The sequence below is a fragment of the Equus przewalskii genome, chromosome 1 (genome assembly GCF_037783145.1).
Source record: "Equus przewalskii isolate Varuska chromosome 1, EquPr2, whole genome shotgun sequence".
Lineage (NCBI taxonomy): Eukaryota > Metazoa > Chordata > Mammalia > Perissodactyla > Equidae > Equus > Equus przewalskii.
This window is the reverse complement of record NC_091831.1, coordinates 56,673,494-56,691,787: the sequence shown is the minus strand read 5'-3', so window position 1 is coordinate 56,691,787 and position 18,294 is coordinate 56,673,494. Positions and strand designations below refer to the sequence as shown.

Genomic DNA, 18,294 nt, shown 5'->3' with positions numbered 1-18,294 from the left:
TAGGGCTTTTGTGTGAGATGCTTAGACAAGTGCATGATATCAAACTATTTTATATATATCCCAGGCATCTTTACACAACCTTGGAGGGGAAAAGGGACACCCAGTAACGACAGATTCAATTTTTCTCCAGCCAGGCAGGATGGGGTCTCAGAAGCAGAATTATGAGTGATAACAAAGACAACCAGTGTCCCCAAAACATCTATTTTCTTCTTCTACAATAATAGAATCCCTGATTTCTTTACATGGCTACTCTAAATAAAGACTACATTTCCCAACATGCATTGAAACTAGGTGTGGCCACATGACTACTTTCTGGTCATGAGATATGAGTGATAGTGATGTACGTAATTTAAGGGAGATGACTTTAAAAGGGGAGCAGGGCATACTCTTTATTCCTTCCAATCTTACACTAAGAAGATGAGGCCACACCTTAGAATGAGATAAAGCAGAAAGCTAGAAGCAGACAAGAACCCAGTGGAATGTGAAACCATTTTACCAGCCAAATTCATATTTATACATAAATGAGAAATAAATACCTGTCTTATTGAAGTCACTATTATTTTGGGTCTCTATTACACACAACTGAAGCTAAATCCTAACTTCTGCCAGTAGTTTTAAAGAAAATAAACAAATGAGATATTTCTTGCTTAAGTTTGCATATCAAAATTCATACCCATTAGGCTTGTAAGCCATGTTATGAGAGCCTTGAGGAAGGAGTGATGAGTGTGCAATGGAGAAGGAGTTAGAACTTAAGTGCGTTTTGAAAGATAAATAGGAGTTTGCAGGCAAATGAGACTCACGGTTTACAAGAATTTGAGAAAAGCTGGGTGTTTAATACTAAGATAGTCTTAAACGATTTGAGACTATACACACACATTATAGCGTGTCAGGTATTTCAAAAATTAATATTTGACTTTTTAATACTCCTTTTTATGGGTTGATGAATTATTTTACATGAGTTAGGGATTTCTGTTTTTTAACAGAGAAAACGAAAGCTTGAAAAATAAAAAGGAGATAGGGAACTCCTAGCAAAGTGAGCAGCTTGAACAAAAGGTGAGAATGAACTGTACATTGTCTGAGTGAGATGGCAGCAGTGTAAAGAGCCTGAGGTGGGAGGAAGGAGGAGGAGGCAAGAAAGCCTGGCTGCTACTCTACTGAATAAGGCTTTGAATGCCATGTTAAGTTTCTTTAAAAGTGTTGTTGTTGTTGGTTTTGCATTTGATTTTTATTTTTGCATAGATAATAAGCTTTTTCAAGTCAGGAAATGATAGGATCACATTTATCTTTTAAATAATAATTGGTTGTAGTCTGGAGACTGTAAAAGAGAGAAAAAGGCTGGAGCAGATAGGAGAACCCGTAAGAAGGTGCCTGGTACCAAGAGGTAGGAAAGAAGAGGAATTGAACCAAAGTGCTGTGAATGATAAGGAAGAGAAACGGAGAAGTCATTTACTCTGGTTATGAATTTTCTTTCTTTTCTTTTTTTTTTTAAAGATTGGCACAGCACCTGAGCTTACATCTGTTGCTAATCTTTTTTTTTTCTTTCTTCTTCACTCCAAAGCCCCCCAGTACATAGGTTGTATATTCTGTCGTAGGTCCTTCTGGTTGTGCTATATGGGACGCCACCTCAGCCTGGCTTGATGAGCCATGCCATGTCTGCGCCCAGGATCTGAAGTGGCAAAACCCCGGGCCGCCGAAGCAGAGCATGCAAACTTAACCACTTGGCCACAGGGCCAGCCCCTGAATTTTCTTATCAACACTAAAAGCTAAAAGCAAATTATCATTCCAAGGTAGGCATACACAAAGGATTTTGAAGAATAAGACCTGATTTCTGCCCTTTAGGAATTTACTCTGTGCAGGGGAGGTCAGAATACTATGCCAACAGTTAACAGCTCTTCAACTAGTCTTCCAAATTTTGCCATTTGTTTTAGGTAATCTCAAGGAATGGCTATTGTGTCTGCTCCCAGTTTCCATGCGTTTTGTCCACAGCCTCCTCTGTCTGCAATGCCTTTCCCTCCCTTGTTTGGGGGTGTCCACCTACTGTTCTTTTAAGAATCAGCTCAAAGTCATCAATACTGTGATGCCTTTCCTGATCTCTCTTTCTCTTCCCAAGCAATCAATAGTCCTTTGTATCAAATCTTATACATCCTGCACATGGTTAGATCATAATCTATTACACCTTATTACTCTTTTGGTTTATATGTTTGGCATACACTTTTTGCTATATTTGATATATATTTCCCTCTACTAGACTTGAGTCTTTTGAAGGCAGGAAGCATCTGATTTTCCCTAATACCTATTGCATCTAGTGAAGTGCCTGGTGCAAAGTAAGTGCTCTGTCAACGACTATGGAAAGTAATGAATGGATGGATGCAACCCTGTTCAGTACTTAGTACAATTGTTTAGCAAAAGGTTATGACTTGCCCAGATCACTCTGTATAATTTGGAATCACCAGGTTTTCTGTTCTTGTGAGTACTGTTATTCGTCAGAAACATAAATTTTTCGAACCACTGGGGTTATTTGTTTTTCACTCTGTAGGTATAAGTATGATGATATTTCATAGGTGATATCTCATTTTTAAAATATTGGAAATATTAACGTGAACCTGCTACGCAAGACTTAAGCAAAAGAAGTAGTGTTTTCTCCAATCTGCTCAAGTTTTTTTTGAAGTCACACCCTGGAGCCAAGTTCTGCTAACCAATTAGAAGCTTTCTGGGGATCTGAGGATGCTAAGGCTCAGAGATAGAAAGATAGAAAATTAGAATTACCGATTCATCTCTTCCTTGTTAGGGTCCCCTTCTGAGTCAGAAGAAGAAACCCCTGGAAAAATAAAAATAAAATAGAACATTTTTAAGATGAAAATTTCTTAAACTGCCTCCTAGGCACTTGAAGACGTATAGAATGTTAGCCCTAGAAGTGAACTCAGTGATTCTCTACCACCCAATTTTGCAGATAAGGAAATAGACTCTAAGTAGCTGAAGGACTTGCTCAAAGTCACATGGCTAGTTACTGACAGAGTTTAAATTAACTGGCCCATATTCCAAGTGTTCTTGTAAGTAAAACACCTGCTGATGCCTGTGGACTAACAGAGCAGTCCGCAGACATGCTGTGTGTGGCATCCAACATAAATCCTCTTGCACTTGGCCAACACAGATTAAATAAAAGATGGGATTACACTGGATTCCGAACATTGTAGGTGTAGGTGGATGCTCTTCCTGCCAGTCCTAATATTAACAAGTCACATTTCATCTCGGGAATGGGGGTGTTTGAAGTTGTTACCACAAAGAAAAAAATCAGCAATCCAATCTCAGCACTGTTAGCAGAGCTTTGATCCCGGATTTACTTCTCAAGATAGTGAATTCCAGGAAGACACAACAGAGCTAAATCGGGAGGTATTTACTGTACTCGAAAAATCTGAGGATAAAAACATACAACACATTTCTATTCATGCATGTATTCAATAAATGTTCATCAAATACCCACTATGTACTTGTTACTAGATAAGGTATTGGAAGTAGAAAGAAAAATGAGACAATCCTTATCCCACAGTCTAGTTGGTAAATGGGCATTTATACCACAATAATCCAATATTTAAGTGCCAAAACCAAGGCCTCCATAAGGTATTATTTATGATAAAAGTGCTAAAGCATAGTATCCATAAAAAACCTCAGAGGATGAGATAAATAGCAACAGAAACTTAAGTAGCTATATAAGGAATGTAAATTGATTTCTTCCCTAAAATTAGTCAGACAAGTTTGGTGCTGATGTAAACGCCTTTCCAAGGCTCCCAACGGTCTCACTGCCCCTACACTTGACTCCCTGCAGCATATGCTCAACCAGGAGCCAGAGTGACCCTAGTAAAAGCTAAGTCAGATCACGTCATGTCTCTGTTCAGAATTCTCCAGAGCTTCCCATCTCTCTCAGAGTAAAAGCCAAAGTCCTTGCAATGACCTGCAGGGACTTACCCCAACTCCATGAGGACAGAAGTTCCTGTACTCAGGACCCTCCTGTATCTTTTATTTTGCTGTTCATCATCGTATCCTTTAGTAAACTGGTAAACACAAGTAAGTGTTTCCTTGAGTTCTGTGAGCCTCTCTAGCAAATCAATCGAAACTGAGGAGGTGGTCATGAAGACCTCTAATTTGTAGCCAACTTGGACGGAAGCTGTGGGTAACCTGGGGAACTACTACTTGAGATTGGCATCTGAAGTTGGGTGGGCAGGCAGGCTTGAGGGACTGAGCCCTTAACCTGTGGAATCTGATACTATCTCCAGGTAGATGGCATCAGAATTGAATTAAATTGTAGGACACCCAAGTGGTGTCGTGGAGAGTTGCTTGTTGTTGGTGTTGGAACCCTCCCCCAACAAAACACACATTGGAATTGGTGACCGGAACCATTTAATATACATAACATATTACAGTAGTCTCCTCTTATCCACAGGGGTACATTCCAAGAAGCCCCAGTGATGCCTGAAACTACAGATAGTACCGATCTCCACATGTACTTTGATTTTTCCTACACATACATACCTTGATTTATAAATTAGGCACAATAAGAGGATATCTGAATTGCCAGTATCACTACTCTTGCACTTTAGGGCCATTATTAAGTAAAACAAGGGTTACTCAAACACAAGTGTAAGATACCATGACAGTCAATCTGATAACCCAGATGGCTACTAAGTGACTAACGGGTGGGTAGCATACACAGCATGGGTATGCTGGACAAAGAGATGATTTACATCCTTAGGCAGAGGGAGTGGAAAGGTGTGAGATTTCATCAAGATATTCAGAACAGCACGCAATTGAAAACTTACGAGTTGTTTATTTCTGGAATTTTGCATTTAATATTTTCAGACCACAGTTGGCTATAGTAACTGAAACTCTGGAAAACAAAACTGTGGATAAGGTGGGACTACTATATGTATTTTACTTATTTATCTCATTTATTTTCTGTCTCTCCCATTACAACATAAATTCCATCTGTCCATGAAACTAGGGATTTTTTTTTTTAATGCTGAGGAAGATTCGCCTTGTACTAACATCTTTTGCCAATCTTCCTCTATTTTTTGTATGTGAGCCACTACCACAGCATGGCTACTGATAAACAAGTGGTGTAGGTCCATATCTGGAAACCAATCCTGGGCCACTGAAGCAGAGTGCACTGAACTTAACCACTAGGCCATGGGGCCAGCCCCTAGGGATTTTTGTCTACAGTAATGTGTCGCTTAATGATGGAGATATTTTCTGAGAAATGCCCCATTAGGCAATCTCACCATTGTGCAAATGTATTTACACAAACCTAGATGGTATAGCTTACTACACATCTAGGTTACATGGTATTAATCTTATGGGACCACCATTGTATATGTGGTCCACAGTTGACTGAAATGTTGATATGTGGTGCATAACTGTATTTGGTTCTCTGCTGTATTCCCGCTGCCTAAAATAGTGTGTGGTAGAGTAGGCCCTCATAAATATTTATTTATTATAACTATATGTCTTACTAGTAAGTACCATGATCTAAGAGTATTTTGCTTTACCTTCTATATAAATCTCAGCAGAAGTTGAGTCTGTCCCATAGATGTTAGAAGCAAAACAGGAATAGCGTCCTGTGTCTTCTTCAAAGGCTTCAGCAATGGTCAGTGAGTGCAGATTTCCTGCCTGGATGATGTGAATGTCTGGGGAATTTTCAAGCTCCTTGCCTTCACAGTACCACCTGCGAGGAAGGGAATATTGGACATGACTGAAATGTGAGAATTAATAACATAGATGGCTCCAGGTGTTCCCGAAGAAGAGAACTGTGACAAACGTATTGTCAAAATATTAAACAATCCACTATTATGATACAATTTGCTTGTAACAATGATAAAAGCTGGCAGTATTCAAATCACATTGACACTTTACTCAGGAAATTAGAAAGTGGCTCCTGTTAAGAATTATACAACTGAGAGAAGATGGATGAGAAAGCAAACACAGCTAACTATGACAAGCAGAATCTTTGATATGAAACTTGGCTTCTCCTAAAAAAAAGACTTACAGCTTTCCTTAATGCACATTAAATAAGTGCTACTTTAGCTTATTTGGAGAGAGTCTGAGGGATGTTAAAGGTTTGTGAAATTGAGCGCACTCATTCCCTACTATCAAAATGCATCTGACCTAGCTAAATAAACTTAATTTGTTTGGTTACTTGAGTCATCAGAATAAGAAGGTTGGGTCATATTCTCCCAGGAGTGGCCCAACCCTGGCGAATAACCTAAGTGAAGTATGCTATGGTATTTTATTTTAAATCTGTAACTTAAAGTTAGAAATTTTTATTACAACATGGTTATACATGTTAACTATGTTAAGGAATACAAAATAACCTTTTGTCCAAAAGTTTACACAAAATAACACATAAAATAATGTTTAAAATGCAGAGATGTGTGATAAGAGAAATAGACATTAAAATTATATGGAAATATCATTTCTCATGTAACAGATTGGCAAAAGTCTAAAAGTTTGACCACTCTCATACACTGCTAATAGGAATGTAAAATGCTACAACTCTATGAAAGGAATATGGCAATAGCTGCCAAAATTATAGATGCATTTAACCTTTGACACAACAATCCCACTTGTGGGACTCTATCATGCAAATATACTTGCATATACACAAAATGAAAAATATACAAGTTACTTATTTAAATAAGAAAATATTGGAAACAACCCAAGTGTATATCACTAGGAGACTGATGAAATAATGGAACACTATGCAGCTCTAAAGAGGGTGAGAAAGATCACTGTGTACTGATGAAGAAAGAACCCCAAGATGCATAGGTAAAATTTGAACAGTAAAGTGCGGAATAGTGCATATAGAATGATAACTTTTGCATAAGAAATGTAGGTGTTATGGGTTGAATTATCTCCCCCAAAAAGATATGCTGAAGTCCTAACCCCCAGGACTCGAGAATATAACTTTATTAGGAAATGGAGTCTTGGCAGGTATAACCAAATTACAATGAAGTTATTAGGGTGGGCCCTAATCCAAAATGAATGGGATTCTTCAAGAGGAGGAAAACTCCATGTGGAGACAGAGACACACAGGAAGAATGACATGTGACGACAGAGACAGAAATTGGATGGAGCCGCGAGCCAAGGAATGCCGAGCATTAACAGCCACCACCAGAAGCTAGAAGAGGCAAGGAAGGAGTCTGCCCAGAGTCTCAGAGGGAGCAAGGCCCTGCTGCCACTTTGATGTCAGACTTCCAGCCTCCAGAACTGTGAGACGGTACATTTCTATTGTTTAAGCCATCCAGTTTGTGGCACTTTGTTACGTAGCCCTAGAAAACGAATAGAGGGGGCAAGAAATAAGGTCTATTCATATTGTTTGCATTTGCAAGAAAGAAAGAAAACTGGAAAGAATGAAGTGAAAATCAAAAGCGGCTACCTATTGAGGATGAGGGGAAAGCAGACTGATGAAGACAGATAGGAGTGTGATGTCTCAGTGTACCTCTTTTTATATTGTTTTCCTTTTTTGAAATAATAATTATTAATCAACATTGTAATAAAAAGTAATTAAGTGGGGAGGTGTTACGACTATTCAATGTCAAAAATTAAGCAGTCTTGGCAATTGCTAATCTTTCTTGCAGTTTCAGATTTAACCACTCAGCGCTTTAATCCCTCTTTCCCATCATTTATAAAGCAGCATTCTGGAGCACATTTAAGAAAACTCACCTATTCAGCTACTTCCCAACAGTCGAACATTCCTCTACTGTTCCATAAATATGTCATATTCACCCCTACATTCAAGTCTCTGCTCACGTTTTCCTCTTCATATGAGATTCCTTTCCTCTGCCTTTTAGCTACTGGAAATATAACTCATTTATCAAAGTTTGGCTCAGATATCACCTCCTACACAAAGTACCTTTTACCATCAATTCTCAATGATTGTTACTTTCTCTAACTCCACTTTTTGAAAACCTGTGCTATGTCATGAAAGACCTGATTATACACTATCTTTTATTATTCCCTATTTTGGGAATTTGTCTTGTCTCACCAATTTCGCTGGATTTTGGTAAGTTCTTTGAAGGTAGGGACTGCGCATTATATGCTCTGTAGCGTCCACAGTACCTAGCACAGTTCTCTGTACTCTCTCTGTTGGCCATCTTATCTCATCCCATAGTTTCAAGTATCGCCTCTATTTGGGATAACATCCAAATCTGCCTTTCCAGCCCTGACTTCTGGACTCCTTCTCTCATCACTCTTCTTTCACTATGTTCCAATCACATTGGTCTTCTTTCTATTCTGTGAACACATTAGCTATCCTCCATTAGGATTTTTGTGCTTCCTGAAATCTTCTTCCCCCAGACCTTTACAAAGATAGGTCCTTTTCATCGGTCAGGCCTCAGCTCAAATGTGACCTCCTGAGAGAGTCTTCCCTGATCCTCTTCCGAATATAGTCCCCTTATCCTCAGATGCTCTATCTAATTACCCGCTTTTGTTATCTTCACAATACTTACTACTACCTGAAATTATCTTATATACATGTTTACTTTGTTACTGTTACTCCCCCCATAGATTGAAAGTCCATGTGAAGACCTTAGTCTTTTTTTTTTTTTTTGAGGAAGATTAGCCCTGAGCTAACTGCTGCCAATCCTCCTCTTTTTGCTGAGGAAGACTGGCCCTGAGCTAACATCCGTGCCCATCTTCCTCTACTTTATATGTGGGACACCTACCATAGCATGGCTTTGCCAAGCAGTGCCATGTCCACACCTGGGATCCGAACCAGCGAAACCCAGGCCGCCGAAGTGGAACATGCACAATTAACTGCTGCGCCACTGGGCCGGCCCCGAGAAGACCTTAGTCTTATTCACCACTATAAACTTAGCACCGACAACAGTGCCCTGGTACAGGTAGAAAATATGTGTTGGGTTTGTTGAAAGACCAAATGATGGAAAGAATTGATTGTTAATATTTTGTGAGTATTTGTTATTCGCTTCAACAAATTCTATGCCAGTCTTTGATTTGATGTGGCACTAGCAGTGTGTGCAGCTGCTTAAATGGGTTCATAAATCTCCCAAAGCATAAATCTCAACAAGACCCCAAAGAGCTTGTGTGAACAAACCCTCAGAGCATGTATAGTTCCAAAAACAAATAGTGGGCGTTCAGTCAAACATGACATATTGAGCACATGCGTTAACCTTTACGTCCCTCCTGAAATGCCTCTTAAATTAGAACAAAGGAATTTTAAAATGGTATAAAAGCACAAGGACAAAAAGAATAGGTAGGGAGACAACAGCAAGCCTGAGACCTCAAAAACTTTCGGAAGGTGGAAAGCAGACTGAGGAGTCAGGAGAGTAGAAAAATCTGAAAACCAAGTGCCTACTTGGGGGTGTCAGCGAAAGAAGCCAGTCTTTGTGGCAGAACCCCAGCAAGTTTCAGGATTTGGAGACACAAGTGCGGGGATGTGGAGACACACTACGGGGGAGGATACACAGAGCTTAAAACAGGGAAACTAATTTCAAGTTTGGAAAATGAGCATTTAGATCCCCACAGCAGGTCACATCCTCTCTTCAGAGCAGTTTAGAGGATGTCCTAGGATGAAGGCTGAGTTGCCAGATGTCTGAACAGCTGGTCCGTATTGGAGCAAGAGGAAGAAGGGCTTCAGGAGAGACTTCCCTAGGGAAAAACAGATGGTCCTGGTGGCTTAATTGCATGAAACAGAATATTTAGTAGATATTTTACAAATGTATTGGAGAATTAAGACATATTTGTGATAGGACCACAGAACTAAGCACGTGAGAAAACAAGACAGTAATCAGCTCCAGGTCAAAATAAAAAGTTACACAAGCAAGAAAACATTCATTTTACCCTTCTGGGCTTGGCCGTGAATAATGCTTATATAGTAACAAAAAGGTAAACATTAAATATTTTTAAACAACAGTATGATATGATTTTATTGAGGCAACGAAGGAAGGAACAATGGAGGTGCTCATTTAGTGAGGAGTGCTAAAACCCCATCTTCTGGAACAGGAAGTCAATAGAAAATAGCTAACATCAGCATACCAAGCAACAGGGTGTAAGCATTTTGAAGCAATTCTCGAAGTATAGTTCACTTCCTGTGAAGACAAAACTACTTTCATATAATACTAAGATATTATTTGCCTTTTCACTGTGTTGACATTTACACCGATGGTGAAAAGTGACAGTGGGTAAAATTGCTGGTGTTTTTGCAGCACAAATTAAGGCAGGGTCACAAAACTGACTAGTGGTCATGTTCTTCATCACCATGCTCACAGATAAAATAAAAAAATTCAGGGGCCAGCCCTGTGGCTGAGTGGTTAAGTTTGCACGCTCTGCTTTGGTGGTCCAGGGTTTTGCTGGGTCGGATCCTGGGTGCAGCCATGGCACCACTCATCAGGCCATGGTGAGGCAGCATCCCGCCTGCCACAACTAGAAGGACTCACAACTCGAATACACAACTACGTAGTGGGGGTTTTGGGGAGAAGAAGGAAAACTAAAACATTTTTTAAAAAATTCAGTTCACTTAAAGATGTCCTTAATGAAGCAGTAAAAATCACGACTTTTATTAAATCTCAACTTTGAGTCCATGTCTTTTTAACATTCTGAGTGGTGAAATGGGAAGTAGCATAAAGCATTTCCACTGGATATGGAAGAGCCCTTGTGGTTTTTTTGAGTTGAACTAGGCACTTAATGCATGAAAGAATATTTTAACGTGAAAGAACAACTGACAAATTATGGTTATTTAGACTTGGGTATTCGGCAGATGTTTTCTCCAAAATGAAGGAAGTAAGCCTGTCATTTCAAGTAAAAATAACTGATAACATTTGTTGCCAATGAAAAAATTTGAGCTTTCAAGGAAAAATTAGAGTTTTGGAAAACTTGTATTTCCACAGTGAGTTTAGGACTTCCCAATACGTAAAGACTTCTTGATGAAAACAGTGACGATATTAACAAATGTGGGTTTTTAAAAGATTATATAATAAAATGTGTCAGTATCTGGTAGATCTGCATTACTCACTTTCCAAATGACCAATGTGCGATGTGATCTATTCAAAGTTCAAGACAGACAGAGTTTTAGCGTAGAAGAGTACAGAAGTTCATCGGAATGGTTTCAGACTTCACATTGCAACTAAGCTTTAAGAATGTACTGTGAGTTGCATTTTGATGTAGTATCAAACAAGAGTAGCCACGTTATCTGAAAAGGCTATTAAAATATTTCTCTTATTTCCACCTACATATCTGTGGAAGGCCAGAATTTTTAAATTACTTTAAATTACTTCAATCCACACAATGTATTACAACAAACCAAATGCAGAAGCAAATATGAGACTCCAGTTGTTTTCTATTAAGCTGAACATTAAAGACATTTGCAAAAAATGTAAAACAATGCCATTCTTCTCATTAAAAAACTTGGGGGAGGGCAGGCCCTATGGCCGAGTGGTTAAGTTCACATACTCTGCTTTAGCAGCCCAGGATTTTGCTGATTTGGATCCTGGGTGCAGACAGTACTGCTCATCAAGCCATGCTGAGGCGGCGTACCATGTAGGACTAGAAGGACCTACAACTGGAATATACAACTATGTGCTGGAGGGCTTTGGGGAGAAGAAGAAAGGAAAAAAAAAGAAGAAGATTGGCAACAGACATTAGCTGAGGTGCCAATCTTAAAAAAAAATTTTTTTTTGAAAATACAGTTGTTTTCCATAAAATTATTTATGTTAGTGTGTTTCTTATTGTTATTTAAAAATTAATAAGTACAAAACTATTCAAAACATTTCTCAGTTTTAATTTCTAATATGATAGATATTAGATATTATATCTAATATTATAGATGTAACTCACATAGACAAAACTTCTTATGGGCCTCAATAACTTTTAAGACTGTAAAGGGGTCTTGAGAACAAAATTTTTGAGAACCACTGGCATTTTATCTAGAAATCTAGAGGTAAATAAATAGGAAACTGAAAAAAGTGTTGAAAATGGTCTATCCTTTAATATTATTTGACCTTTTAAGCAAAGTACCTGTATCAATTTGATAAAACAAATATAAATAACTATTTCAAAACAAATAAACAAATACCTTCCCTTATATAAACATTATAAGGTTATCTCGTTTAGATAACGCTTCTCTTCCTTACCAAAATGAGAGTGGAAACATCTATGAGCAAGTGGACAGCCAGAGGCGATAAGTGGAATGATTCAAATGCCCAAACTCTCTGTCAGAAGCATTTGTGTCCTTACTCAGATGGCCAGGATGGCTTCTAGCCCCAAAGAACAATCAGTAACAGTCACTCTGACTTGAACACAATAAACCACTCAGAAATAACGCACCCACCAAGCTGCCTTCCAAAAAAGTATTTAAATTTATCCCACTATCCTGAACAATTCTGAAGGTAAGGAGAAAAACATAGTCTACCCAAACGTCTATCCATGTTAGGGAATGCTTTCATAGAAATGCCCTGACCAGCTGCATGTTTTTAGAACGCCAAATCCCCATGACACAGAATGGCAGCGAGTGCCAGCCGTGATTCATGGCTCAGCAGAAATGAGCCAGTGAGCTGGGGAAATGTGGCAGGTCCAAACGATAAAGAAGGACCCCACCTTACTGCACCAAGGTTAGCTGGCCAGCTCTGCTAATCTGGCTAGCTACCAAACCAGGGAATGGAGACACTGAAGGGACACACTTTTCAGATTTAAGTGGACTTTTGGGCTGCATATTACCATTCTGCTGTTAGGTTACCATTTTATCTAAAATATGGCTTGGATAAATATTATGACTCATTGTTTTAGCACATTAGCAACTTCAAAATGTAATTTGAATGTGTTATTCTGACTCACTAGTAATAACGCTCATTAAAAGAATGATTACTCAGAGCCTGTCTTTAACCCTGACCCAGCTCTTCTAATGTCCTGTCCCACCTCTTATTATTTACCTCCTCATACCCTGTTTGTTTCCTTCACAGAACCTATATATCACTTATAATTATATATTCCTTTGTAGGTTCATTTGTTTAATATCTCTCTCCCTTCCTGAACAACAAACAAACACCACAGGGTAGAAATTATCATGTTGTTTTGTTTACCACTTGTTTATCTGGCTCCTAGCACAGTGTATGGCACATTGTAGCTGCTCCAAAAAATGTTTGTTGTATGGATGCTAAATGAATGAATTCAAATTAGGATTATTATAGCCTCAAGCCTGTTTCTTTTTCATTTTTCAAGGCTTGGGGGCTGGAAAAGAACTTTCCTTGAATTCTCTTTAACGAGCTTGGTCTAACAATGCCTGATCTCATAAGTGAAGAGTGTTAAGACTTGAAACAGCCAAAAGGCAGTATATTTGCTTACTGACATCTTCATGTCTCTCCATGCATCAGAGCGACTCTCCATATACAGAGTGCAACCGGAGTATTTTGGACAATAAGATAATAGTAGACATTTTTTAACAGGACTCAAAAGTTATGTTGGCTTTCGTGGCACAATTCAGTGTTTCGTATGTCCTGTTTGACTGCTACTGAGTTAACAAACTTAATTTTTCATGTCCAGTGGCTATATTCCACTCACGGAAGTGTCCGGGTACAAGTGGGGAGGATATGTCTATGCTTTAGATTTTATTAAAGTTTTTTGAGTTCTTCCAGGTGGAGACGTCTTGGTAACTTAAGAAAGCATAAATAAGCAATTAGCTAATATCAAGACATCAAGACCACCCCTTACCACATAGCCAACTTTAGACATAATAAAAGCAAGCATGAATAAGCATGAGGATCAAAACAGTCCTTAAAAGGGGCTGGTCCCATGGCCAAGTGGTTGGGTTCGTGCGCTCTGCTTTGGCGCCCGGGGTTTTGCAGGTTCAGATCCTGGGTGCAGGCATGGCACAGCTTATTGGGCCACGCTGGGGTGGTGTCCCACATAGCACAGCCAGAGGCACTCACAACTAGAATATACAGCTATGTGCTGGGTGGCTTTAGAGGAAAGAAAAAAAGAAAGACTGGCAACAGATGTTAGCTCAGGTGTCAATCTTAAAAAAAAAAAAAATCCCTAAAATAATTTTTTAAAGGACTAAATTATTTTAGGCAGGGCTGACTGGAAACTTTTTATTGTCTCCTTCTAGAATTCTTACCTTTTCTTTTGCTCATAGTACTTACTACTATATTACTACACAATTTACTTATTTACTAAATTCACTGTTTATTGTCTATTTCCTCCTCATCTAGAATAGAATATGGCAGGAAATTTTGCTTTATTTACTAATGAATCCCAAGTGGCTGGAATATTTCCTGATGCATGGTGAATGCAAATAAATTTTTATTGAATGAATGAACAAATGAATGTATTGAATTTTCTAGTTTTGTTGTCGTTGATGCAGTGTACCTGAACGTTTCCAATGTTATATATTTTAAGATATAATTTCCTCCTTTCTTCTGTTTGCTGTGTTAAGTTTTCTTTCAGAATAAATTTTTCTGTTTGTTCGATATGGAGCCACTTTGATGATGTTGATTTTGTTTATCCCAAGAATTCAAGTTTGGCTTAACACTATATTGATTTATTCTTGGGGCTGGCCCAGTGCCACAGTGGTTAAGTTTGCACGTTCTGCTTCTCGGTGGTGTGGGATTCACCGGTTTGGATCTGGGTGCAGACATGGCACCACTTGGCAAAAACCATGCTGTCGTAGGTGTCCCACGTATAAAGTAGAGGAAGATGGGCATGGATGTTAGCTCACGGCCAGTCTTCCTCAGCAAAAAGAGGAGGATTGGCAGAAGTTAACTCAGGGCTAATCTTCCTCAAAAAAAAAAAAAAAAAAATCAATATTCTTTACTGTATTAACAGAGCAAAGGTAAAAAAATTATATATTCAAAAATTTGATAAAATTCAACATCCATTCATGATTTTTAAAAATCTTAATCTTCCCAAATAAAAGAAACTTACAACAAAATCCTACATAATGGTGTAAAATGGAAAGGATCCTTTTTACAATCACAACCAAGACTAGAGTACCCAGTATCACTACTTCTATTCAACATCGTACTAGAGGGGCTTAACCAGCTCAATAAGCTAAGAAAAATGAAATACAAGATACGGGATTAGAAAGGAAGAACACCTCAAAAAATCTGTAGATAAATTCTCATGAATGTAGTAAAGTTGTTGGTTAGAAAACCAATATACGAAAGTCAATTGCATTTCTATATATAACAAACATAGAATTAATTTTTAAAAAAATATCATTTATATAGCCTAAAAAATGAGTTACCTGTGAATAAATCTAACCAAAGATTTGTAAGACTCAGAAAAAATTACAAATCTTTTTTGAAAGACATTAAAGAATACCTAAATAGATGGAGAAATACACTGTGAAACTGAATATGAAGGTTCAACATTTTAAAGACATCAAATTCTCCCTAAATCAATCTACAGATTCAATGCAATTCCAAAAATCTTAATAAGTTCTAAAAAATTTTTGCGTAATTTGATAAGATGATTCTGAAATTTATATAGCAGAGCAAAAGGCCAAAAGAGCCAAAAGTCCTTAAAATGAAAAAGCTAGAAATCAAGAACTATGAAAACTCTAATGTAATGTAATAAACGATAGGAAATGAATGGAAAGCCCAGAACTAGATCCAAACATTTATGGGATTTTTGACTTACGATGGAGCTGGCACTATACATCAGTGGGGAAAAGATGTACTTTTCAATCAACCAGAATGGAAACAATTGGTTATCCGATCTAAAAAAATTAAAATGCATTCTCTGCTCCACACCGTACACAAAACTCAACCTCAAATGGAGTAAAACTCAAATATGAAAGGTAAAATTATAAAAGTTTTAGAAGACAATATATTCAAGAATATTTTTATGACTTCAAGGTTAGTAAAAATTTCTTAAGCTAGATATAAACTATAGAGACCAAACCCATAAAGGAAAATTTAATTTGATACTAAATTTAAAAATATCGAATTATCAAAAGGTACGATAGGGAAAAAAAGACAAGTCAAACTGGGAGAAGATATTTTTATAACACAAGTCATGTGATCAGTATCCTAATCATATTTTTAAAAGTCTTACAAATCAGTAAGAAAAGAACAAACAAACTGATAGAAAAGTGAGTGAAAGATGTAAACAGGCCTTCATGGGAGATGAAAGCTGAATGGTCAATAAACATATTTTTAAAAATTCTTAACCTCATTAGTAACTATGGAAATGAAAATTCAAATCACAATGAGATAACACTTCATACTCATCAGATTGGCAAAAATTAAAAAGTCTGATAATATCCATATTGGCAATAATATAGAAAAACCAGAACTCTTATAGAATGTTGATGAGAATGTAAATTGAAACAATTCCTTTGGAAAATAATTTGGCATTATTATAGGTGAAGTTGCACGTACTCTGCCAGCAATTCCATGCCTAGACACACTCACACACCAGGAGAATATATTAAAACGTTTATAATAACATTGTTCATATTGGAGAAAAAACTGGAAACAACCCAAATGTATATCAATAATACAATCCACTAGCTTTACAGTAAAATACTATATAGCAACAAAAATGAGTAAACTAGAGTTACACACAACATCATGGATATACTTTCTAGAGAAAAATTCAAGTAGCAGAATAATATATACATTATGATTTCACGTTTGTAAAGTTTTAAAATGTAAAATTTGCTAATATATTTCTTAAACTTTTTATTATGAAAACTCTCAAACATACGCAAGGTAGAGACATTGTATCATGAACCCTCATGCACACGTCACTTAGCTTCAACAAACGGCACATGTGTTTCTTCTATATTTCTCCCTTCTCCCCATCTTGAATTATTTTAATGTAAATCCAGGACTTTGTGTCATTTCACCTGTAAACATTTCTGTACCAATATTGTTTAGCAACATAAGAATATGTTGTTAAACTATGAAGAAAAACTGTCAAGAAAAATTTGGAGAGAAAACAAGATTTGAGCTAATGGTTTCCTTTGAGTGGGGAAGAAGAGACAGGATCAAGAAGACACTAGACTTAAAAATAATGGTAATATGGGTAAGATGTTTGTGCTATTATTCTAATACCATACATATATTTATAAATATTTTTCAGTATCTATTCAAAACATATCTAAAAAACAATTCAGTCTGGTGATCCTTGTCCCCTGTGGGAGTATATATGGGGAGGTTGAGAGACTGATTAAGGAAGATTGGCAGGCAAATGACAGGGACTTCTATTGAGCCCCTTGGAGAGCTTGACTTGTAGCCTCTGGAGTTTGTGGGGGTACAGAGACTTATACCCAACACTTGCCTCAAAAACTTTTAAGGTAAAAGGATATTTAGCATTACCCTCTTAAGAGGGAAGAACAGGAGAGAGAACTTCAGTGGAAGCAGCCTACATTTCCAAAGTTTGCAAGGGTGAAGATGTGGGTTTTCCCATGGGCCAAGTGGATACCACAGAGATTAGCCTGGTTCTCCATCGCAAAACAGATCCCACCCCAAAATACTACCTGCTAGAGTCTGTGAGGCATGTGCTGTTGGAATAAAGACTGAGGAGCAGATGCTAATATATTAACTAGAGATTGCAACATCTGAGTCAAGGAACAAGACAGAGGACAGTCCCTCCAGGTGAAGAGGTCTGTGAAGAAATTGCAAACGTTCTCAGCACAGAAACAAACAGCAGTTTGTTAAAACACAGGTGTCTGGGCCTCACCCCCAGAGATCCTGATTCAGTAGGGTCAAGTCAGAACCTGTAAATGTGCATATCCACCAAGGTTCCAGGTGATGCTGACCTGCTGGTCCAGGGATCCCCTTTGAGGAGCCTTTGCTAGGAGGCTCTCAAAATCTAGCATCTGCCCCACTCTCTGGATTGATCTCAAACCATTTCCTCCTCACTATTTATGTTCTGGTGGCATCATTTCCTTCAGTTCCTTAAAGTCAACAACTGTCTTGCTGCCTCGAGGGCTTCAAATTTGCTATTCTCTCATCCTGCAACACTTTTCCCCAAACCTCGCTTTGCTGGGCTAACTCTAGTCAACTTTTTTTTTTCTTTTTTAAAGATTTTATTTTTTCCTTTTTCTCCCCAAAGCCCCCCAGTACACAGTTTTATATTCTTCGTTGTGGGTCCTTCTAGTTGTAGCATGTGGGATGCTGCCTCAGCGTGGTTTGATGAGCAGTGCCATGTCCGTGCCCAGGATTCGAACCAACGAAACACTGGGCCGCCTGCAGCGGAGCGCACAGACTTAACCACTCGGCCACGGGGCCAGCCCCTCTAGTCAACTTTTATGTCTCAGCTTATGTATCACTTTTCAGGAAAACC

General features: G+C 38.1%; 1 protein-coding gene across 3 annotated transcripts in view; it reads right to left on the bottom strand.

Annotated features, from left to right (window-relative positions):
• MYPN (myopalladin) overlaps positions 1-18,294 on the bottom strand; it is a 102,212-nt gene that overhangs the window by 51,446 nt on the left and 32,472 nt on the right. For all 3 annotated transcript variants that reach the window (XM_008537177.2, XM_070563850.1, XM_070563857.1), the window contains exons 4-5: positions 5,541-5,716; positions 2,767-2,818 (exon numbers count right to left, since the gene is read on the bottom strand). In XM_008537177.2, the coding sequence (XP_008535399.1) occupies positions 2,767-2,818; positions 5,541-5,716 (228 nt within the window). The remainder of the gene's footprint in view (positions 1-2,766; positions 2,819-5,540; positions 5,717-18,294) is intronic.